Source organism: Rattus norvegicus, chromosome 3 (assembly GCF_021556685.1).
Source record: "Rattus norvegicus strain SHRSP/BbbUtx chromosome 3, alternate assembly SHRSP_T2T, whole genome shotgun sequence".
NCBI lineage: Eukaryota > Metazoa > Chordata > Mammalia > Rodentia > Muridae > Rattus > Rattus norvegicus.
This window is the reverse complement of record NC_141536.1, coordinates 7,659,071-7,684,188: the sequence shown is the minus strand read 5'-3', so window position 1 is coordinate 7,684,188 and position 25,118 is coordinate 7,659,071. Positions and strand designations below refer to the sequence as shown.

Sequence of the window (25,118 nt, the reverse complement as noted above, 5' to 3'; positions counted from 1 at the left end):
GCCCCACCTCCCACCTAATGTCATCATTGTTTTGCTTGACATTATTCTAAGCTATATCATTCAATTTTGCCTGCCTTTCTTTCTTTCTTTCTTTCTTTCTTTCTTTCTTTCTTTCTTTCTCTCTCTTTCTCTCTCTCTCTCTTTCTCTCTTTCTCTCTTTCTCTCTTTCTAAAAACGAACAGTATGTGCCATGGAATTTCCTAGGTAGAGCAGTCTGGCTTTGAACTCACAGAGATCCATTGCCTCTGTCTTCTGAGTGCTGGAATTAAAGACGTGTGCTCATTTTTTGTATTTCACAATTTATTTAATGTACATTGGTGGTTTGACTGCATGTATTTCTGTGTGACAGAGGTCAGATCCCCTGGATTAGGAGTTACAGACATTTGTGAGCTGACACTTGGGTGCTGGGAATTGAACCTGGGTCCTCTGGAAGAGCAGCCAGTGCTCTTACCCACTGGGCCACCTCTCCTGCCCTGTAGTTGTTCTTAGGTTCATCCTAACTGTCAGCATCCTTTTCTTCACTGTGTAGTATTTGGCCAAGGCTAGCCTACCCCGTGTCCTGGTGTAGTCTGTATTCTCAGGCAGAGCTCTCATCCTATCTACAAGTCTTCACTCTGGTGTATATGGATTGTTTGAACCTGTGTGCTGGGGTTGGAACTCAGGGCTTTGCTAGGCAGGTGCTCTTCTGTTTTCAAGGTCGGCATGGGGAAGTAGTTACTTGGATTCTGTTTCCTTAACAAGGTGAGCCTGTTTGGTTTTGTTTAACCTTAGCATTCAGCTTGCAGGGTATGGTATCCAGAGATAAGTTTTCCTTTCTCATTGTTGGCACCTGGTGGTTTAGTTTTATTCTAGTACCATATTGCTTATGAGGTCTTGTTGCCTCCTCAAATATTGGAGCAAATGTGCTTTAAGGTTTTAGAATTATTAAGAGTAGTCATTTGAAGACGGGAAGAGCAGGACTGAGGCCCAATATGGCCTGAGCCTAGGTGAGCCCGTGACCTGAGACAGGGCCTCTGCTAGCATCATGCACATTGCATGGGTGTTAGGAGGTCTAGTTTCCTTCCATTCATTGTTGTAAACGAGAGGGTTTCCATTCTGTACTCAGCTTCAGAATTTGGGAGGTCCTAATTCATATGACCAAGCTGGCTGAGCTGGGGAGGTGCTTATGATGTTCATAGCTTGGTATGAATTTATTTCTATCAGTCTTTCAGGAATGTGGTGGGGAGGGGGTTTTGGCAAGGTACTTAGGGACAGCCCTCCATCCTAGTAAAATTCTGACCCTGTTCCTGGTCCTGCTGCTTTCCATCTGGATGCCTCACTGGCAACTTAGTTTGGCTGGGCGGTCATAGGAAAGGAAGGGTCTTGCATGTTTCATCTGTTATGTACTTTTTGGTTAAGTCACGAAGTGAAACCAGCTTTTTTTTTTTGGTTCTTTTTTTTCGGAGCTGGGGACCGAACCCAGGGCCTTGCACTTCCTAGGCAAGCGGTCTACCACTGAGCTAAATCCCCAACCCCTTTATTTTTTTTAATTTATTTTTTTATTTAATTTTTTTGGTGTAGGGTTGAAAGTGTGGTAGAATTGTAGGGCTAGCCACTGGGGACTCCATTGTCACTTGCCCCTGGGACTCTGTATCCCTGTACCAGGCTGCTGTCTGTACTGAGTGGCGTACACACTAGCTCACCCTAGCAGGCTTTGGGTTTATAGCTATGAAGAAACACATTTTCTCCAGATTTATTCTGCTCTCGTGCCACAACCAGGATTTGGGGGCCGTCCTGTGCTTCTATTTTTAGGTTCCTTCTCTTTTTTTGGCAACTCTTGCATGACATTGACAGTCTTTTAGTTATTTTTTTAGAAGTAACTTATTAGACATGCTGAAAATTGTTAACTTAAATGTGTCTGCAAAGAGGAGTGAAGTCTGCTTAGCCTCAAGAGTGTGCATTTGTGTGAGACCTGTACTAAATTGATAAAGAACTTCAAAGGGCTGCTTTAAGGGAGTGTTTATTTTCCAGGGTAATGTGCTAGCCCAAGGCTGCAGCAGTCCTGGCTTTGGTTTTGGGTCTATTTGCATTCTGTTTGTGCTCTGAGCAAGCTCAGAGGTATCTAGGCTTTAGTTTCAGGGGACAGTGGGGGAATACCAGTTTTTATCTTTCAAGGACAGTGGCACACACAGGGACCGGATGAGAAGGCTCTAAACTGTTTGCAAGGAGATTGCTTTGTGGCTCAGCAGAAACTGATTTGTCCTTTTGCCCCAGAGCTGAGCTGCAGCTGAGCTGTCCTGAATCCTAGGCCCAGTCAAGAAGCTCATCCTTCTCACCTTACCAGCAGCAGACTGGGCTGGAGACTGGTGGTGGCCTGGCTGTAGGGTTAGGTTTGCTAACCAAGAATGCTGCTCTTCATCCTCTCTTCTGCCTCACCTGTTCTCCCAGGCTCGACAGAGTGAGCACATTGTAGAGTAGGAAGTCATAGGAGGATCTGTGGCCTGTGCAGCCCAGTTCCTAGGAAGTTGTATTAGAGCCACTGCTGGCAACAGCGTGCTTTTTTTTTTTTTTTTTTTTTTTTTCTTTTTTTTTCGGAGCTGGGGACCGAACCCAGGGCCTTGCGCTTGCTAGGCAAGCGCTCTACTGCTGAGCTAAATCCCCAACCCCAACAGCGTGCTTTTAAGCTGGTTTGCCCAGCCAGTGTTCGGAGCAGAGAGAGAGCCCTTTCCTAACTCCAGGAGTCACCTTATTGCCAGTCTTGCTATTGTTTGGTTTAGTGGCATTTGGTCAAAAGTTGTTCACTACTGGGAACTCCTTTCCATAGCTCTAGAGCTGGCTAGAACTGCTCACTGCTCCTTTGTTTTCCTGGACTGGGCCAGGACTCTCTGGAGCAGTCTACTTCCTGGGCCCAGTTCAGAAGTGTTACCAAGTTGTTCAGGTGATAATTTGTTCACACTACTGGTTCATGAGTTAAGATTTCAGTTCTATTATCTAGCTTGCTTGCTTGCTTGCTTCCTTCCTTCCTTCCCTCCTTCTTATCCATTCATCCATCCATCCATCCAGTTTTGGTTTTTTGAGACAGGGTTTCTCTCTATAGTCCTGTCTTGGAACTCACTGTAAACCAGGCTGGCCTCAAATTTGTGAAGATCCACCTGCCTCTGCTTCCTGGGTTCTGGGATTAGAGGCACTCATCACTATGCCCAGCTGGATTTATTTATTTTTCTTTCGTCTCTGTATGTTGCATGTATTTGTGCACCATATGTGTACCCGGTGCACACAGAGGCTAGAAGAGGCTGTTCGGTCTCCTGGAGCCGGAGTTATGCACGCGTGGTAGTTAGTTAGCTCTTTGTAGGGGGTAGGAATTGAACCTCAGTCCTCTGGAAGAGCAGCCAGTGCTCTTAAGTGCTGAGCAATCTCTGGAGCCCTGAGACTGTTGTTTTTAAATAGCCTTTTGCTATTCTTGGCAAGTGAGTTGGGTGTTTTTGGGTGGGAGGGTCCAGCAGCCTCAAGTGTTTGCTGAACTTGAGAAGCCTGATGCTGTAGGGGCTCCTGACAGCCGGGGAGTGCCATGACTCCTCTACAGGTTGTTTGGAGAACCTCCTGTCTTCTGGATTTGGATCTCTATGAGGTTGGGGTTCCTCTCACATGCCCACCTGCACAATGCTCAGGGGCTTGTCGGGGGGCTTCTGTAGGGGAGTTCATGCTTTTAGAGTCCCGCTCATATATGTGCTCCTTCCCAGCCTGATGGCAGGCGTTAAATACTGACCAGAGAATGAAAATCTGTCTTTAATCTGTTAGGTAATCCTTTGTTTGGCCCTCAGAAGGGCTAGCTGCTACGGTGATTTAGATTGTTAACTTTGGGTATACATTTAAAAGGCTTTTTAATGTGCTCTCTGTCTTGTTTATTTTTTAAGGGGGAATGATTGAGACAGGGTCTCTGTAGCCAAGGCTGACCTGGAACAAACTTACTGTTGCCATGTTGCTTGTGTTGGTTTTTGTTTGAGGACGTAGTCCTGTCAACTTTAGGTATGCTAGTGCCCCTTCACCTCAGAGTTGCACTGCTTAATAACTTGGAAAACTGTCAGTTTTCATACTGTCTAAGGATGACCAGGATGGAGGCAAGATTACTTCATCCAGTTGCTTTTGGGTGCATAATTTTTTTTTTTTGTAGGAAATATAAAGGGAGATGGCATGTAGTGCCATCTACTGTGTTGATCAACATCCTCATGAAATATGGACATCCCTGGAAATAGGAATGATGAAAGGTTGAAGGTGACTACCTAGGACTGGGAGATGCTTAGACAATTAAGTGCTTGTTAGGCACGAGGCTGGGGAGACGGCTCATGTCGGTGAAGTGCTTGTTATACAAGCATGAAGACAAGAGTTGGAGTCTCAGAACCCATAGTAAAGAAGTCAGGTGTGGAGCTGGCAAGACGGCTCAGCAGATAAAAGCTAGATGCTTGCTGCCAGCTTTGACAGCCTGGGCTTGTGTGGTGCCTAGGACCTACATAATGGAAAGAGAAAACTACTACAAATTGTCTTCTGACCTCTACATGTGTACTGTATGCATGCATGGGTGCACACACACAAATGAATAAATATTGTTATTATGGAGATAGTTTCTCTGTATAGTTTTGGCTGTTCTGGAACTCCCTCTATAGATGAGGCTGGTCTCAAACTCAGCTCTGCCTCTCCCCACTCTCTCCAGTGCTAGGTTTAAAGGCATGGACCGCCACCACCTGGCATGAAGTAATTTTTACATATGAAAGTCAGGAGTGATGCTTGTAATTCCATGTTGGGGAGGTAGAAAAGACTCTGTGACAGGCCAGCCCGGTCTTCTCTTAGGCTCTAGGTCAGTGAGAGATGTGTGTCAGAGAACAAAAGTGAATGGCTCTGAAGGGTAGTCAAGGCCTGGATAGCCCCTGAGAGCAGGAGACGGGGACCTGGCTGCACCACTGTGTAGCAGCCAAGTGTTCTTGTCATTGTGTAGATGAACTGTGTGAGACAAAGCTGTAAGGGCTGACATAGCAGGTGATTAGTTCGGAAAGGCTTGGAGCCAGGTAGTTTACAGTGCTTCTGATGTCATTGGGAGTCCTTTGATGTGTGCATGGGATCACTTTTGCAAGAGTTTGCTGAGAGCCTGGGAATGTGCTTCGAGCAGATGTTCCCTAGTTGCTACAGACTCAGCTAGTCAAAAGTAGAGGTATACAGTCCAGGCGAGCATTTGTCATGTGACTGTGAACTGAATGGAGCTTTGCGGACCACACATGTAAAGAAAGGAAAGCCCTGGATGGTGCCTACACCCAGGTGCTGCCTGGTGGAGTTGACAGAGGAGCAGATGCCACTGGAGGGGAAGGTGGGAAGGAGAGAATGTCCCATAAAGAAGCAGGTATAGTCGGGCAGGGACAGGGAAGGGGGATGGGGCAGGTGTGGGTTCAGCTTGCTCAAGCACAGGCCCAGGCACGTGGAAGTTAGAGGCTGAGATTAGTTTGGACAAAAGGCTGAGTTTCAGATTTGTGAATGTCTTAAATGACAAATTGGTAAAGCCTAGCAGAGGTTTTACTTGTACTTACAGTTTCTAAGGAGGAAAGAGGTCTGGGCTTCTTAACAGGGCAGAGTTGGTAGTGCTCACTGTTTGGACCTTTATTGCTATACAGTTTAGATACACGCACAGTAAAACACATGTAGGTGTACAGTTAGATAACGTTTTGGTGGTGCGCCTCCTCCAGATCCCTGTAAGTCTCATCCTGGCCTTCCTATACCTGCTTCCTCTCTGGAGTTTCCTGTCACTTAGGCTCATCAGGGCCCTGCACCTGGCTTCCTTCATTATCTTCCAGATCCATCCACATGTACAGGTCTTTGTCTAGTAGTAGTATTCCATCGGATGGCTAGCTCTTTGTCTGTTGAGGAATGTTGTTGGGCTGGTTTCTAGTTTTGGGGTATTATGAAAAAACTGCTATGTGCATTCATTTATGTGGATTTTTTTTAAAAACATTTATCTTAGGTGTAGGGTTAGGGGGTCATGAGTTAATGCGTGTTTAATACAGAAGAAAGTATGAAGTTTTCCAGAGTGGCTGAGTCATTATTTCCCATGAGCACCGTGTGAGGATTCAGTTGCTCTGTCTTCATGTCAGCACTTGGTGGTGTTGGGCTTTATACTCTTTCCAGTCAAGCAAGTGGATTATGCAGTGCACTGTGGTTTAGTGTGCATTTCCCTCATGACTAATGGAGAGGAGCCTTCTAAAATATGCTTTCTGCCCACTTTAATCTCTTCCCATATAATAACGCTTTTAGGATCTTGGGCAATATAAGAAAAAGTAAGTTGTTTATTTCAAGGTTTATTAACATGTAGCTTTAAGGCATTCTGCAAAGGTCCTAGATGTCTTTACTCTGTTTCCCATTTAACTTCTTGTAAATCTATTAGAAAATTACAACCAGGTATAGGACCTTCCCTCCTCTCAGAACTTCCTGTTCGTTTTGGATGGCTGTGCCTGCCGCCTTGTGTATGCACTGACCACTGTTGCCCTTCCTTTTTCTAGTTTTTTTACTAAACTTAGGCTGCTTCTACAAGCAGTTAGCGTGGCAGCTCACATGTGTCGATAGTTTATATTTTATTTTGTTGTTTGTTTGTTTTGAGACAAAGGCTTATGTCTCAGAACAGGCTGAGCTCAAGCTTACTATGTAGCTAGGGATGACCTTGAGCTCCCAGAACTTCCTGCTTCTGCTTCTCCAAAGTGCTGAGATTATGGGTGTGTGGATCATACTGGACTTACATTGTCTTCATCTATTTCTGTGTATGAAAAATGTCCCTCGATGCCTGCTCTTACTCCATTTGGATTGCCATAAAAACGCGTAGCATAACCTAGGTAGCTCATAAATAAATGATGGAGGTTTATTGGGGTGTGAAAGTCCAAGGTGGATGCAAACGAAGATCCTACATGTGGTAAGGTTCGGGTCCTGGTTCATACCCGGCATCCATAAACCCAGATGTGGTGGTGGTGTATGCCTATAATTCTAGTACTTGGGAATAGAGGCAAGAGGATCAGTGTTCTTGTTATGTAGCAAATTGAAGGCTAACAAGAACTACATGAGATCCTGTCTCTGTCCCCATCCCGCAGTTAAACATTCTAATAATGCAATCTGAATGACACATGCTGAGGAATGAGAACGGGAAGTATTTTTCTGTGTTAAGCTACTATGTTTCTATAGGAGCAGAAAACATTGTACAGTAAAAACATTTCTGTTGGTGACATTGAATCTGAGGTGACTGTTTGAGGGTGTATGTGCTGGCTTGTGTGCTGTGCTGTGTGTTCAGAACAAGGCTGCAGTGCCTGCCTGCTCTTATGTCACCATGACAGCATGGGTGAACACCACCACAAACATTCTGGATCCACAGTGCATTTGGTTTTGAATTGGTTCTGGTGGTTGTATGTTTGAAAACATTTTATGGTTGCAATCACCTTTCTGGCCCCCACATTCAGTTAAGCTGGGGCCTAGAATATAGTTTATTTTGGTGAGTGTGTGGGCATGTAGGAGAGATCACTTAAGACAGCTTCTTGCTCTATTGCCTTCCACTTCTCTGTTCCTTTTGGTTGAGTAGAAGACCTTTTCTTAAGGCTTAGCTGACCCGATGCAGGAGGTCCAGATCCTCGTGCAGTTCCCATCTGGACCCCCATGGGTCACATGGCAACATCTTCCATTTTAAAATGCCTAGCCATGTGTCATCAAGATGCAGCCAGAACTGGGGCGTGTTGTCCCCAGACTGTGAGGATCGAATGGTGCGAGTAGAAATGTTGTTCATAACTAGAGCATGAACCAGGTAGAGAAACATCAGAATAAGAAATCGATTAAGCCAGTTACTTTTGGAGAAGAGAACTGAGGCATGAGATGATAAATTGAGGCTTTAGTTTTCTTTCTGGTTCTTTCCCTAATCTCTTGACAGTAATCTTTTTGTGCTTTTTTTTTTTTTTTTTCGTTCTTTTTTTTCGGAGCTGGGGACCGAACCCAGGGCCTTGCGCTTCCTAGGCAAGCGCTTTACCACTGAGCTAAATCCCCAACCCCGACAGTAATCTTTTTCACAGGTACTTCCTTCTCTCCTTTTGTTCATATCAACTGATTTATTTGAGAATTAAATGCCCCAGGGTTCCAAGATCCACACAGACTTTAAGAAAGAGGGGAGCCTTCCCCAGCCTGGGTTCTCTACCTGCTGTCGCTCTGTACCCTGGTGTTTCTGTATTCCTACAGCCAGCTCCTCTCTGCCAGCCTGCCTCCTGGGCTTGTGCAGAACATCCTTCATTGACCCAGACTACAGCAGTGGCATTCTGTTGGCAGCGCCTGGGCTCTGTGTGCTGTGAGTCTGATGGCTGTGTCTAATAGCCTTGTCTGGTGAACAAGTGCCAGAGTTTTCATGATAGTAGGTTTGTGTGAGTTCAGGTAGTACTAACCCCGAAGCTCTTACTCTTTCTTTTTTTTTTTTTTTTATTTTAAACATTTATTTATTTATTATGTATACATCATACAGCTTTCTGTCTGCATGTATGCCTGCAGGCCAGAAGAGGGCACCAGACCTGATTATAGATGACTGTGAGCCACCACGTGGTTGCTGAGATTTGAACTCAGGACCTCTGGAAGAGCAGTCAGTGCTCTTAACCGCTGAGCCATCTCTCCAGCCCTCTTACACTTTCTTTGTCTCTAGCACTTTCCATCCTACTTTATCAGCCTTCATGTACCGTGGTCTCCACTTACCCGTGTTTTCACTGTGTGAAGTGTGCTACCATGCTCTGCTGCATTCTCAAAGTTTTGGTGGTAGTTTTTTGTTTTCTATGGGTAGTTTTGGCCATCCTGGAACACACTCAGTAGAGCAGGCTGTCCGCCTACTTCTGCCTCTTGAGTGCTGAGATTAAGAGTGGGTGCCACCACCCAGTGAAAATATTTAATGAAAAGTCCTGGAAATAATTAAATTTTAAATTGTATTACAGTTTGAGTAGCACAGTGGTTCTCAACCTTCCTAATGCCATCACCCTTTAATACAGTTCCTAATGTTGTTGTAACCTCCAGCCATAAAATGATTTTTGTTGCCACTTCATAACTGTAATTTTGCTGTTATGAATCATAATATAAATATTTGATATGCAGGATATCTGATATCAACTCCTGATATTTGTCTCCAAAGAGGTCATGACCCACAAGTTGAGAACCACTGGAGTGGTGTGATTAATCATGGAACACTGTCCTTCCTGGGGTCTTAACAATTGCTTCATTGTAAGCTGAACTTCATCAGTTATGTCTGTCTAGGGAACAGGAGCAGAGTTTAGTACTATTCCTGCTTTAGATGTCCATGGGTCTCGGCAGATAAGGATGGAGGGCACTATCCTTTCTGATAATGCAACGGCCACTTAAAGAAAGGAGGTTTTCCCAGGAAATCCCTGCCAGGGCAGGCTGATAGAGAAAGGTGCTCTGGACAGGGCTAGTCTCAAAGACTGGGGAAAGGACCCAGCAGCTAAGCCTGCAGTGCACAGCTCCTGGCACTTCCTTCCTCTTCTTGTAAACTGTAGTGGGGCTTGAGAGAAGGTTGAGAGAAACATTCTTTTTCTTTCCTTTGTTTGTTTTAAAACTTCATTTCCATTGACCAGTTCCTATGTCTTATGGTGGAGAAGCCAGCCAAGACTCAAGATTCTGGAAACATTATCTTCACTTTTTATGAATACTTGAATACCGCCTGCATATTATATTGTTTGTCCTTTTTTGTTTTTCCTGCTTTACCTGCTTTTTCTAAGCTATATCCCTAGTCAGCTCCCGCTTCTCTCTTTTGCTCTCCTCTCCCCTTCCTCCCCCTCCCCCTTCTTCTGTCTCTCTGTCTCTGTCTCTCTCTCTCTGTGTCTCTGTCTATCTCTGTTTCTATGTCTCTGTTCTCTCTCTGTCTCTGTCTCTGTCTCTCTCTCTCTCTCTCTCTCTCTCTTTCTCTCTCGTTTCTCTGTGCAGTCCTGGCTGTCTTGGAACTAGCTCTGTAGAACAGAATGGCCTCGAACTCACAGAGATCCACCTGCATCTTTTTCCTGAGTGCTGGGATTCAATGCATGTGCTACCAGGCCTAGTTCTGGTGTGGTAGTTTTGTTTGTGCCATGTGTCAGCTGAAAACTCCAAAGAACAGTCCGCTATATTTACCACATGACTCATTTCTTCCTACTGCTTTTTCTTGATGCTTCATTTTTTCTACTATTTTTTTCTCTTTGAGAATATATTTTAGCCATTCTCATAGTTATTTATTTTATTTATCTTTAAAATATGTTATTATTTATAAATATGGGTGTTTCTCGCTTGCATGTATGTCTGTGCATCAATCCCCTGCTTTATGTACAGGGAGGTCAAAAGAAGGTGTCAGATCCCTTGGAACTGGAGTTACAAATAGTTGTAAGCTACTACGTGCAGCTAGGACTCAGGTACCCTGCGAGAGTTTCCAGCATTCTTTTTTTTGGTTCTTTTTTTCGGAGCTGGGGACCGAACCCAGGGCCTTGTGCTTCCTAGGTAAGCGCTCTACCACTGAGCTAAATCCCCAGCCCCTCCAGCATTCTTAACTGCTGAGCTCTCTCTCCAGCCAGTAGTTTTGTTTTTTAATTACATTTAATTGTTTGTGTATGTGAGAGATGTGAGGCGTGTGTATGTGTATGGTGTTTGTGTGTGTGTTTGCTGCTGTACATGTGTGGAGGTGAGAGGACACCTTACAGGAACCAGTTATGTGCGTTGTGGGGATGGAAGTGAGGTCATCCTCAGACTTGGCTGCAGGCACCTTTCCATACTGACCCCACAGCTGCGGATGAGAGTCCCACTGTCACTCGACTAGGCATTCGCTCCAGCAACTCCGCCTTTCCTCTGCCTCAGAACTTTTGTTTGTTTTTATCTTTACAAGTTTGAGTATCTGTCTTGGCTCAGTCTCATTTGGGTTTTCCTGATTTATGTTTTAAAGTCAGTAGTTGATGTCTTTGACTGTATTTTGTAAGGTTTTAGCCATTATTTTGCTCAGTCCTTCTCTGGGACTCTGGTGCACAGCCCTACTCCCACAGTTCCCTCTATTTCAGTCTCCATCTTCTGCCTGTGGTTCAGATTAGATGGATGTGTTGATTTCACTTTAAAGTCAGCCATTCGATTCGGTCCCCTGTCATTGCCACCCTGCTCAGCCTGCCCAGTGAGTTTCTAAATATCTGTCGTTCTGCTTTCCATTTCTATATTTAGTGCTTTAAAAAACTTTGTTTGCTGAACTTTTCTAGCTTGTTTCAGAGTTCCTGGCGTTTGCCGTTATTTAGTGCTGGCTATTTTCAAATGTCAGAGATGTTTCAACACTTCATGCATCTTGGTGTGTGTCAACCGTCCTACTTGAATGGCAGTGTCAGGAGATCCCTCAGTGGCAGGGCTCTTAGACTCTTAATTTAGTAGCCAGTGAGTATCCTGTTGGGTTTGCTTGCAGACTTGAGCTTCAGTGTTAGCAATGGTCCTAGCATGTCCTGTGCCCAGCCTTGAGCATCTGGTTCAGCTAAGGCAGAAAAGTAAAAGTACTTTTAATAAAGAAAAAGTGATAGACTTTGCGGGGTGGTCCCTGCTGCCGTTGCTTAAGGGCAAGAGGAACTTGCCAGGCTGGGTAGGTGGGACTCTGCCTATGAGACTGCTGGTTATGGTGGGTCATCTCTGCCTCCCAGGAAGAGGTCACACACAGTTTAACAACTTATAGGACCAGACTGTGATTGGCCAGTGATGGGCAGGGTCATTCCTTGACCAGAATGCTTAATTAATTAATCATGTCCTTTCTTTAAGCCTAGATCTCATGTCAGCACCCTGAGGATGGACTTAGGGGTGCTTTTTTCTGATTTTCACTGGCACTTGTCTTATTACTTGATGTATTGAGGATGACAGCCAAGCCTAGCCTGCTGGGGATGCCGGGGCTCAGAATTATACCCACAGATCTCTGGTAACAACGTGATTTCCTTCAGCACAATCCTCATCTATTTGGGGAGAGTTCATAGCAGAGAGGGAGAGCATCTGCTAGGTGCTCCGTGAGACCATGTCCTCTGGACCATGGTGGCTTTGGCTTTAAGGAAAGTATCTTAGGCCAGAAATGAAAGGACACCTTTGTCCCACAGTATTCCCACGTCCCTATTGCTTTATTGTTAGTGGGACCTCCTGTTGATTCCACCTCTTCCAAGGCCAGAAACCAGCTGCCTTGCCTGTTTAGCTGGTTGTACCAGCATTTAGCAAGCACCAGGCCTGCCCTTGGTAAGGATGCTGTCCTGCAGTGTGAGGGCCAAGCCTTTCTCTTCATTTTCTAGGAGCCTGTGCTTGTCCTTGATGTGTTTCAGGGGTGTAGCTGTCTTCTGCATAAAAAGGCAAACAGGAAAAGTCTGCTGCCTTGGCTTGACCAGCAACTCCCTCTGACATACTAAAAAGGTTTCGCCTTTGGATTCTATTGGTGTCATTAGTGTTTTTTTGGATGTGGGTTCTTTTTTTAGTCTTGCTGGCATTTTTAGTGGTTTCATAAATTTTATAAGTATTGGAAAATTCTCTGCAGTGTCTAGTTAAACATCCTTTTACCATGTTCCCTCTCCCTTCTGGGCCTGCAGTTCCTTTCTGTGGTCTGACAGCCTTAGCCACTTGCTCTCCCTGCCTTCCCCTTATTGTCTCCCTGTTGGTTGTAGATACTTATTTTCTTCGTCTTTGCTTTTTCTGTTCGGGGTCTCTCTGTGTAGCCTTGGCTGTCCTGGACTTCGCTCTGTAGACTCTGCCTCCCAAGTGCTGGGACTAAAGGTGTGCGCCACCATGCTTGCTAATAACTGTCTTAATCTGCTTTCAACAGTTCATTTTACGACACAGGTTCATCGTATTTATATATCTGTAAATATGTATATACATACATATATACATATACATATATATTATTGTTTTAGAGTTTCTATTTTGTTCATTTCCAGTCTATCACTTTTTCTTTATTAAAAGTACTTTTACTTTTCTGCCTTGGCTGTCAATTTGGCAATTCTGTGACACAGGGTCAGGGTACCTGAGGCTGGTTTTCTTTGAGTTTGCTAGGCTTCCTAGGCTTCCTGAGCTGGCCTTGAATTCACCAGGATCCTCCTGTCTCAGCTCTAGTGCATATTATAAGCATATGCCATATCTCTGGTGTGGCCGGTGGCTGATGCTACAACACGCTGCTGTGTTGAAGCTTTCTGGTTGCAGTGAGATTTAGTAAATGGGTCTCTTGAGGCGGCCAGGCCATTATTATATACACACCTCACATACCTTCCCTTCTGTTTTGGAATCCCTCCCCACTCTCTGAGGTCACCCTCCTGTCCTCTGACTAGAAGCTCAGCATGCACCCCTGAGGCTACACTGTACAAAGAGTTTTCGGTGTGCTTGTCCCTGATGTGTGTTGGTTTGGTTGCTCTCCCTGGTGTGTTTGGGTGGAGTAGGAATGGCTTTACAATTAGCAAATTTCTCCTGGCCACCACTTAGCTCCTTTGGTAATGTCTTCTTTGCAAGCCTAGCATGGGGTGACCACCAGTCTGTCCTGCCCAGCTTCCATTCTCACTGTGTCTTTCCTCTGGTCCCCAAATGCCAGCCTCTTCAGAATGCCCCCTTTTAGCCATATGTCTATAATGGAGCTCCTCCAATACCATGGTCATCTTCTGGGCCACAGCTCCTAATTTAGTAACAGGCCCTGTGAGCGGCTGGTGTCCGGGCCTGTCTCCTACTCTCTGTGCAGGAAGCAGCAGCAGACATTATTACTGAGTCCTCTTTCCATTATCTCCTAACTCAGCCTGCTCTACTTTACCCTTTCTGTACTTTTAGAGTATATAAACCTGCTGACAGTCCCACCAAAGCACAGCGTGTAGCGCGTGCTCAGTTAAGGACCAGCTGGATGAATATTGGTGAAGCATCAGATTTTCCCTGTGCTGTCCTGAATTGTGTTATTTCTTTGACTTGTCTGATGAGAGTCAGCGACATGTTTTTTTCTGTCTGCCTCAGCTGGGCTCTGTGCACACTCCAGTGTGATTCTCGTCATGGAAGTTGCTTGCTGTTTTTGTGTCCTTTTCAGAGTCTCAGAGCCTTTGCTGAGGGTGATGGCCTTCCATCTCCTTTTGGTGGCCTAGCATATTCATATATTTCCTGGTTTACGCAGGTACTCCAATAATTGTTGAATGAGTGATTTGTAAACTACTGTCTTTTGTAGAGAAATATGTCACTTGAAACAGATTCAGAATGCATTTACAATGTCTTTGTATTGTTTTGTAATATTTTATCATTATCATTTAAAAATTATGTATGTGTGTGTGTTGAGGGGGCAGGGGTTGTGCATATAAGTAGTTTGGCCATGGAGGCCAGAAAGGGTGTTAGAACTTTCCAGGCAAGTAGTTACAAGCTGCCTGACGTGGGGTCTGGGAATCCATCTTGGGTCCTCTGTGAGAAGAGAGCAATACTTGTTTTTAACTATTGAGTCATCTCTGTAGCCCTTTGTTGCTGTTTTAAAAAACAATGCTGACTGCTAGCTACTAGACAAATAGATGTGTGCAAACATAGCTTCTGACATGTCCCATATCTTGGGACAGTCACTGTTCTGGTAGACTGGGAGGAGTGGAGCTCCCTTACTGAGCTGAGGACAGTTTTTCCCTGAAGGACCACAGGAAGAGGTTCTGTTGCTGAGTGGGCTGAAGTACCCTGAGACTGGATTGGAGGGAGCTCACAGGTGTGGCGACTGTTGCATCTAGGCTTGTTGTCTACCTACATAATTTTTCTGGTTTTCTGTCATGAATCTGAAGTGTACAGGGTCCAATCCAATGTGCCAATGACATGAACCATTTTAGGTTGATTGTTTGCAGGTGACCCAGGGAAACATTTCCTCTTGAATGTTTGTCCTGTCTGCTTTTTCCTGTCTTGCTAGCTTCCAGGTTCAGGCTGCTTATGTCTTTATACTGTGTCTGTGAGCTCCTGCATCCTCCTGAGGGCTTCCCTGTCTCTGTCAAATGCCAGTTCTTGTTTGTGCTTCTGTGGTATACCATCTTCTTCCCTGCAGCAGAGCGAGACTCTGTGGAGTCCCTCCTAAGCTGCGCTATTCTGCTCTTAGAGAGGAACCTTACTGGTATCTAGGTGAAAGGGGAGAGTGGCTTGGACAGCCAATATGGCTTGAGGTAATCCAGACATCACGTGGAACTGTCATATAGGTGGTTTTTGAGGAGGTGTCTGGGGCTAGTATACATATTGGGATAGGCACACATCCATGTTTTTTCAAGTCTCAAGGTGGGTAAAGTCTCCCAGGAGTGAAGTAAGATGTGTTCTTGGGATTTTGAACATGTAAGAAGTTATGGGCTGGAGTTAGGTAGAGGATAGCTCTACTAGACACTTGAAGAAGGTGCAGGCCTTGGTGACTCCTGTCTCCTTTTCCTGGCAGCAAAACAAATTTGGAGCTTAGCCTCCCTAGCTCAGATCCTTGTTTGGTTTTACCTGTTCAGAACCAGATCCTACAGTTTCATCTACTGTGTTCTTGCCTCTTAGCTCTGTTCCTCGGGACTTCTCACTCTGAAGTGTGGTGTGGCCCTTTTGTTTTACTTATAGCTCAGAAACAAACAGAAGGGAGCAAGAGAGAGGATGCTGGGGCAGGAAGAAGCAGCCCCTGAAAAGCTGACCTTTTCTCAGTGTGGTTCTATACCTGGCACAGGGCTAGAGGAGTGTGGATGGCGACCTAGTTAGGATTATTATTGTTCTGAGGAAGCACCAGACCAGAAGCAAGGTGGGGAGGAAGGAAAGGGTTTGCTTGGCTTACACTTCCATATCACTGTTCATTATTGAAGGAGTCACAATAGAAACTCATACAGGACAGGAACCTGGAGACAGGAGCTGATGCAGAGAGGCTGTGGAGGGGAGCTGCTTACTGTCTTGCTAGGCCTGCTTCTTACAGAACCCAGGACCACCTGCTCAGGTGGCACTGCTCACAGTGGGTTAATCTGTCACTAAGAAAATGGGCCGGACATAATGGCGCATATCCTAAACCCTCTAGCACTTGGGAGGCAGGAGCAGGGATATCTCTATTGGTCCAAGGCAGGCCAGCTGGCCTACATAGTGAGTTTCATGACAGCCAGAGCTACATACATAAGGAGACCCTGTCTGATTGGGGGCAGGATGGGGAATGGGGGAAGAAAATGCCCTAGAGGCTTTTCTGTAGCCTTATCTAATGGAGGCATTTTCTTAATTGAGGTTCCCTCCTCTCAGATGACTTTAGCTTGTGTCAGGTTGATATAAAACTAGCCAGCACAAATGTGCACTGATTGTGGGGTGGGGTAGCATGATCTAGTATGTTTCTTCCTCAGCATTTGAATGCTGGGTGTTGGTGGGCTTTCTTCTTGGTAATGCCAGCTTTCTTAACTCTTCTGGAGGTGGGGATGTTTGAGAAGACTGAACTTTCCATTCTCTGTACGTGGGAATACAGAGATGCCAAAGGTCCCTGGGGCCCTAGATAAAGGAATGAGATTCTTCTTCAGGATTTTAGGTATGAAAGGCCAAATTGTAGTTGGGTCCTGTCTCTGTGACACTGGACGTGCTACATCCTTTTTCTGTGCTTCAGTTTTCTTATCTGTAATATGGGCACAATTAGTTATTACTCCTGATTCACCAGAATTGTGATTAAACAGTATGCTGCCTGAGCCAAAGATAGCTAGAAGCTGGTTGCCATTGTTCTGTTGTGGTTACAGTGGCAACAGATTTGGCTTACTTTTTAAACAAAAGCTGTTGGGTCTCCGCTTGTTACCGGACTTTGACTTCCATTGGAAAGAAGACATGGAGACTCCCTCCCCACCCAGAATGAATGTCATTGTATCATAGCCCCTTCTTTGGGGTCACCAGATACTGCATAATCCTAGTTCCATGGCATCCTGGTTTCCTTTGGGCCCTCTAGCATCGCAGGAATTTTGTGCTTGCATCCTGCCAATTGTTGCGATGATGTGGCATTTGCAGAAGTGTCTCCTATTGCCTCTGTGGTGCTAAGAAGACTGTTGACTGTTAGTTGGACCTAGATCTCTGTGTGTTGATTGTGGCTGTATCTTGTCAGGGTTTTGCTGGAAGGTGCTTTTATGTGTTCTTATCTGACTAGTGGTGCTTGAGCCAGACTGTGCATGCCTACTCATCCAGTGCTTTCTCTTGCCGTAGACAACATCCCTGAGGATCTCCGAGACCCGTTTTACATCGACCAGTATGAGCAGGAGCACATTAAGCCACCTGTTATTAAGCTGCTCCTGTCCAGTGAGCTGTACTGCCGTGTCTGCAGCCTCATCTTGAAAGGGGACCAGGCAGCTACCTTGCAAGGACATCAGTCTGTCATCCAGGCCCTGTCCCGGAAGGGCATCTATGTGATGGAGAGTGATGATACCCCTGTGACAGATGCTGATCTCAGCCAGGCACCTATTAAGATGGTGAGTGCCTGACAGGCATTCCTCAGTGCCCTGCCGTTAGGTGACAAGATGGTGAGGTTTGCCCATGTATATTGGTGGACCTTAATGACACAACTACCTTTTAAAGAATGTCATCATGGGATTGGGGATTTAGCTCAGTGGTAGAGCGCTTGCCTAGCAAGCACAAGGCCCTGGGTTGGGTCCCCAGCTCCGAAAAAAAGAAAAGGGAAAAAAAAAAAAAAAGAATGTCATCATTGTGGAAAGAGCATTTTGCTTTTGTGTTGTTTCTCACTGTGAAGATGTAAGTGTGGCAGTGTGCACCACTGCAGAGTCTTTCCCTGTCCTCAGAGGCTGTGCCTCTGCACATTAGCCCAGCGCCTAGCCAACGCTGCCCTTGCACTGCTCTTCTTAGCTTGTTCTTGGCATTTTGTATGCCATGGCTATTTTCCCTCAGTTTAAGGGTGATGTGTGGGTGAAGAGAAAGCTCTGAAGAGACTAAAGGTAGGGTGTGATACAAGGAGAGCCCTGGTGCCATCCCAGAACCTTTGGAGGCAGAGGAAGTGGGCAGCCTCTTTCCAGAGCTTTTTTCCAGAGCTACCGAGGAAACCTAAGTCTGCTGGCAAGAAACGAGAACCACAGACCATTATTGCATGCTGGAGCAGTGTCAGGGGTGGACAGGCCAGCCAGTACTGTCCTTTGGGGGAAGGCAAGGCAGAAAGTTTCTTGCATTGGGACCTGCAAGATGTGTAGGATGCTGATTGCTGTCTCTGTTCCCAGAGTGGCCACATGGCGATGGTGGATGCCCTGATGATGGCCTATACTGTGGAGATGATCAGCATTGAGAAGGTGGTGGCCAGTGTCAAGCGTTTTTCTACGTTCAGCGCCTCAAAAGAACTTCCTTATGACCTTGAGGATGCCATGGTGTTCTGGATCAATAAGGTGAGTGCCTGTTTAGCTCTCTGCCTCATGGACATTTGCCTGCTTCTTGTTCCCCAAATTGGGACTTGGCCACTAGAGTCTGTCATTTGAGACTGCATGTTAATTTATCCAGCTAGGGGTCCAGTAGATTAGCAGACACTCCTTACTCCTGAGCACTGAGAATTGATCAAGATGGGTTTGTGTATGAAAATGTACATGTGTGTGTGGTTATAGCTAATGGATTTCATTTTTATCTTAGGTACTTGATAGTTATAGGGGAGGAATCAAGTTTCTTGTGTATCGCGTGTCTGTTTATCAGTGTATACTGCTGTGTACACATGTGTTCATGTGAGAGTACAGGTATGCACATGCCATGGCAAGCCTGCGGAAGAAGTCTCAGGTGTTGTTCTTTGCCTCCTACCTAGTTGGAGAGAAGGTCCACCTTCCATTTTGCTGTAGAAGCACTGAGATTGCTACTGTGTTTGGGTTTACGTGCTGTGCTGACTAGTTTTAGGGCATCTTGGCATAAGCTAGAGTCATTTTGTAAGAGGAAATCTCACTTGAAAAAAATACCCTCACTACACTGACTGATAGACAAGCCCCTCGTGCATTCTTTCTATTGAAGGGAGGGCCAGCTCATTGTGGGTCGTGCCACCCTAGGCTGGTGGTCCTAGGGGTATAGGAAAGCAGACGGCAAGTGGTTGCATTCCTCCATGGCCTCTGCTTCAATTCTTGTGCCAGGTTCTTTCCCTGCTGGTGTTCCTGCTCTGAAGCTCTTCAGTGATGTAGACTTGGAAGTCGAAGATGAAGTAAATCCTTCCTCCCCATGCAGCTTTTGTTCCTGTGCTTTATCACAGCAGAAATTGTAACTAGAACACATGGTTTTGAACTTTGGTTCTCATGCTTACTTAGCAACTACTTTACCTACCCACTGAGATCCCTCTCCTCCCCACCCCTTATTTTTTTGAGAAAGGTAGCCCAGGTTGGCCTCAAACTGGATATGTAATTGAGGATGACCTTGAACTCTTGATTCTCCTGCCTCTTAAGTTCTGGGGCAGACAGACAGACATATATCATCATGTCAGACTACATTCATGTAATATTTCAAGGAAGTACACTGTATTTTTGTCTTCCAACTTGTCACTCTTAGACGTTGTATGCAGATGTGGGAGTGTGAGAAATGTTTGGCACTGCTCACATAGCCCGCCATCTCTGTCCCATGGTCTTGGGTCACAGACACATTGGCACTTCACTGTTAGACTTGAAATTATTGTATCTGCTTATACAGCCATATTCCTATCTAGGACCATACTTTGTTCTTCTTGTTTCAGGTTTCATAAATCTTTTTCTTACCTAGTATTTGTATTTGTAGTTCATGGTTTGCTATTTCCTTAGCATTTCCACAGGAGCTTACAGTCCTTTTTTGACTTGTTTTCCCTGGTGTGGCTTCTCTGGTGGTTGCTAGATTGTAGGCTTTTCCCTGGTCAGCGTCATCGGATGCAGTGTGTGCGTCTGGCTCGCTGTTCTGACTCCGCATCCAGGTGAGCTGCCCAGCCAGGTGGAGCTCTTTTGTAACTTTCGCTGGATGTCCTGCGTTCTCAGAGGTCCTCTGCATAACTTACAGGTCCCTCAAGGCTTCAGCATTGAAGTCTAGGTAGCGTATTGAGTTTGCCTTCCTTGTGGCATCCCTCTGGGACCGTGTTCTCCTGTAGCTTAGATAGTGGAAGCCTTTCCTGCCATCCTGAGCTCCTTTTCTCTTCCTGACTTGAGGTGTAGTCGATAGAGCCTTTCTGCAGAGCAGCGCCCCTGCTATGACTGCTCATCCTGGGTGGAAAGTCTCTCTGGGACCTGATGGCCTACAGCTAAGCAGGCACATCATCCTGGTTGTCCACACTGGGGCTGACGTGAGTCATCATTGGTGGGCACTTAGGTCCTCTTACCTCCTAGGTGCTCCGAGTTGTACCATGGCCCATTTTTGGGCGGGGGCAGGAGGGGCCTCTTTTAACTTTTTTGGTTTAAAAGGTACTTCCCCTACCCAGTCATCTTCAGAATCTTACTGATGACCTGAGGTTTAAAACTCTCTCTACTGAGCTGGGCGATGGTGACCTATACCTCCCAGCACTCAGGAGGCAGAGGCAGGTGGATCTCTGAGTTTGAGGTCAGCCTGATCTACAGAGGAAGTTCCAGGACAGCCAGGGCTACGCAGGGAAACTCTGTCTTGAATGCCGAATGGCTGAGAAACACCTAAAGAAATGTTCAACATCTTTAGTCATAAGGGAAATGCAAATCAAAACAACCCTGAGATTTCTTTCACCTCACACCAGTGAGAATGGCTAAGATCAAAAACTCAGGTGACAGCAAATGCTGGCGAGGATGTGGAGAAAGAGGAACACTCCTCCATTGTTGGTGGGATTGCAGACTGGTACTACCATTCTGGAAATCAGTCTGGAGATTCCTCAGAAAATTGGACATTGAACTGCCTGAGGATCCAGCTATACCTCTCTTGGGCATATACCCAAAAGATGCCCCAACATATAAAAAAGGCTCCACTATGTTCATAGCAGCCTTATTTATAATAGCCAGAAGCTGGAAAGAACACAGATGCCCTTCAACAGAGGAATGGATACAGAAAATGTGGTACATCTACACAATGGAATATTACTCAGCTATCAAAAACAATGACTTTATGAAATTCGTAGGCAAATGGTTGGAACTGGAAAATATCATCCTGAGTGAGATAGATAACCCAATCACAGAGAAACACACATGGTATGCACTCATTGATAAGTGGCTATTAGCCCAAATGCTTGAATTACCCTAGATGCCTAGAACACATGAAACTCAAGATGGATGATCAAAATGTGAATGCTTCACTCCTTCTTTAAAAGGGGAACAAGAATACCCTTGGCAGGGAATAGAGAGGCAAAGATTAAAACAGAGACAGAAGGAACACCCATTCAGAGCCTGCCCCACATGTGGCCCATACATATACAGCCACCCAATTAGACAAGATGGATGAAGCAAAGGAGTGCAGGCCGACAGGAGCCGGATGTAGATCGCTCCTGAGAGACACAGCCAGAATACAGCAAATATAGAGGCGAATGCCAGCAGCAAACCACTGAACTGAGAATAGGTCCCCCGTTGAAGGAATCAGAGAAAGAACTGGAAGAGCTTGAAGGGGCTCGAGACCCCAAAAGTACAACAATGTCAAGCAACCAGAGCTTCCAGGGACTAAGCCACTACCTAAAGACTATACATGGACTGACCCTGGACTCTGACCTCATAGGTAGCATTGAATATCCTAGTAAGATCACCAGTGGAAGGGGAAGCCCTGGGTCCTGCTAAGACTGAACCCCCAGTGAACGTGATTGTGGTAGAGCGCTTACCTAGGAAGCGCAAGGTCCTGGGTTCGGTCCCCAGCCCCGGGGGGGGGGGGGGGGGGGGGGAGGGATTAGGGGGATGTTGGCCCATAAATCGGGAAAGGGAATAACACTCGAAATGTAAATAAGAAATACTCAAGTTAAAAATAGGAAAAAACAAATAAGCAAACAAAACAAAAATTAAAAAAAATCTTCACTGTACTGAAACATGGTTTACATTCTCCATGTGGCGATCGATCCCTTGCGCTTTAAGCAGTGATGATGACCTTTTACAGCCATTCCAGTCAGGGCAGCTCTCCTCTCATCCTCAGGGCTGCTTTGGGTCCTTATGCAGTCAGCACTTCCCCAGGCCCAGGCTCAGACTTAACTGCTTTCTTTTTTTTTTTTTTTTCCGGAGCTGGGGACCGAACCCAGGGCCTTGCGTTTCCTAGGCAAGCGCTCTACCACTGAGCTAAATCCCCAACCCTTAACTGCTTTCTTAATGCGATTAGATTGGTTTCATCCAGTCTTTGCTTGAAATGTTCTTGTGCTTGGCTTCTTTCGATGAACCAAATAAGTAGTTCAGTTTGGTTTATGCCTTGTAGAATTTCTTTCTATGATTATGTCATGATTTGTCTGTCCTTCCCTGTTCATGGATACCTAGGTGTTTTCCAGCTTTTGTCTATTTTAAATAAAGCCACTAGGGCATTTGGATGTCTGGATGCTGTGGCTCTTTCTTTAAGTGGGTACTTGGCAGAATTGCTATGTCAGCTGAGTATATTCTAAATATTTAAGTCCTCCTTCTTCGTCGTCTCTGTAGACCAGGCTGGCCTTGAACTTGAACTGCCTGTAATACCAAGTGCTGGAGTAAGGTCTTGTTCCACATGCAGCATTTACTTAAGGGTCTAGAGAAAAACTGCCAGTGTTTTCTAAGGGAGCACCTTTTAAATTCAGAGACAGAGCAGGAATCTTTTGGTTTTAACTGGTATCAGGACTCGGTCAGGTCTTTGATTGGGAGCATTTGTGTACTAGATTCTCATGTTTTCTTTTTGCAGGTCCTTGTTTGGATCTTTTACACAAGTTTTATTTATGTGTGTGTGTGTGTGTGTGTGTGTGTGTGTGTGTGTGTGTGTGTGTGCGCGCGCACGTGTGCGTGCGTTTGAGATAGAGTCTTCCTTTGTAGCTGAAGCTGGCTTGGGACTCTGGAGCCTAGACTGTCCTTAAACTTTTGGTCTTTCTTCTTTAAGCAGTCTCTTGACAATTGTGATTACAAGTGAGTAATGCCATTCTTGGTCTAAGCCAGTTTTAAATGGTGTTCTTTGTCTTATGTATGTACCTTGTTAGGAATGTGTGTCCGGACGTTCTTCTCTTAGTTTGGACTTTTTACCATTTCTTAGTAATTGCTGCCCCAAAGCAAAGGTTCCTGGGATTTTGAAGCCTAGTTTACATTTTTTTTGCTAAGAGATTTCTGCCCTGTCCTAAGACTTGAAGGGTTTGCTTCCTTTCTTCCTCCTAGTGGTTTGGTGGCATTTCCTCTTCCCCTGAGCTTTCTAATGCACTTGGAGTTTCTACGTTGTGTCCTACCGAGCAGGGAAAGGATGAGGTACCCTGCTGTTTTCACAGAGAGCAGTGAGAGACTCCCCGGAGCAGAGCTTTTACCTCTGCACGTTACTGTGGCAGTGGCTCTACTGGGACCTCGTTGAGCTGCATATGTGAGTGTGTCTCTAGACTCTCCTCCTCCATTGACCTGTGTGACTAGTTCATGGTAACTTGAGGTGACTGTAGTTTATACAAACAATACTCTGTAATAATGACTTGAATTTAGACAATATATGTCTTTGAACTGAATCTTTTTATTAAAGAAAGAGTTGTTTTAGCTCTGGTAGGTCATCTGCATGCTCTCATGAATTTCAGAACCTGGATCAGTGGGGCCGTGGCTGTGTCATTACCCTGTGAGGAATGCAGTTGCAATACTTTTTGTTCATTAATTATCTCCAGGGAAATTGAATTTCAGTGTTTTGAGTTGTGCTGTAAGTGGTGTTTCTCCGTTTCATTTCTAGTTGCCTGTTGCTAGTTAATAGAAATACAGTTAAATTAAAAAGTACATTTCCCTTCTCTTGTGGGATGTGGAATACAAGTGGTAGAAAAAGGTATTTTGTTTGTCCCTGACCCTCAGTACCCACAGAACTGTCTGCAATTTTTTTCTTCTAATGCATTTCTTTTTATTGTTTTAATATTAGGGCAATACAGACTCAAAAGAGATGGGATGTTTTTCTTTTCCTGTTCTGTGCAGTAATTTGATTATGATTGGTTTCATTTCATTCTGAAATTGTTGTACTTGCTGGTAAAGCCATCTGGGTCTGGAGATGTATACGTGTGTGTGCATATGCATGTAGATATATATGTATGCATATGATATGTATATATGCATGTATATGATGTATATATGTATGTATATGGTATGTGTATAAATATATATGATGTATGTATATGATGTATATATATATGTAGTTGTGAAAACTTCTATAATACTTTAAGTTATTTAGATTTTTTAATCAATTTTTGTGTCATTTTTGATAACTTGTGGCTTTTACAGAGTTCATTTTAAGTTTTGTTAGCATAAAGTTTCTTGCTGTTTATCCTTCGGGTAAATGTATCTGCAGTCTCTAGTGACCCTATCTTTGTTTCCTGATACTGATCATGACTTTCTTCCTTGTTCTTTTCTAGATTACCAACTTCATTATCTTCAGAACATTGCATGTCTGTGCTGTTTAATATTTATTTTTTCCTTTTACCTTTATTGGTTTTTTTTTTTTGCTATGTATTTTATTTATTTTTTTTGTTTTCATTTCATCTTTAATCAGTTTGTCTGTGTGACTGACTGACTGACTGACTGTCTGTAGACAGGCTCCTAACTCATAAGACCAAGCTGGCCTTGAGTGCCCGGCATCTTTCCTGTCTTGGCCTCAGTGTTTGCCTCTTACACGTTACCGGCACACAGCGACTGAGCATGTGCAGTGTGGTGCAGTGTCCAGCATCAGGTAACAGTCAGATCCAGGGAACAGCACCTCTGGCACCTCAAGCGTTCATCCTCTCTGTGGTGTGAGCAGACAGACCTTGTTTCTAGGACAAGTGACAGAGATGCTTGCCTAATTCTGTTCTCAGCACTAAACTAAAAACAAAAGCAAAATAGAGTGAGTAGTGGATGCATCATACGCACTCTCTTCCCTCGTTAAAGCAGAGAGCTAGTTCATTCAGACTTGCTTACTTCTCATGGATGAGGGCCGGGGTGCTGCTGTCCATCTGAGCAGAGCTTTGCTCTGTCTCATGTACTTACATCTGAGCAGAGCTTTGCTCTGTCTCATGTACTTAGTATGCTGCCTTTCTCTTCAAGTACTAGTGATCTTGGCACTTTCTTGTTTTATGAGGGGATTATCTGCCC

At 45.0% G+C, this 25,118-nt stretch overlaps 1 protein-coding gene across 10 annotated transcripts in view; it reads left to right on the top strand.

Moving 5' to 3' along the window:
• Camsap1 (calmodulin regulated spectrin-associated protein 1) overlaps positions 1–25,118 on the top strand; it is a 59,850-nt gene that overhangs the window by 2,088 nt on the left and 32,644 nt on the right. For all 10 annotated transcript variants that reach the window (XM_087651279.1, XM_087651277.1, XM_087651276.1 and 7 more), the window contains 2 exon segments: positions 17,158–17,420; positions 18,177–18,338. Coding sequence is in view for 7 of the 10 variants with exons in the window: in XM_087651275.1 (XP_087507401.1) it covers positions 17,158–17,420; positions 18,177–18,338 (425 nt within the window). In the remaining 3 variants the exon portion in view is untranslated.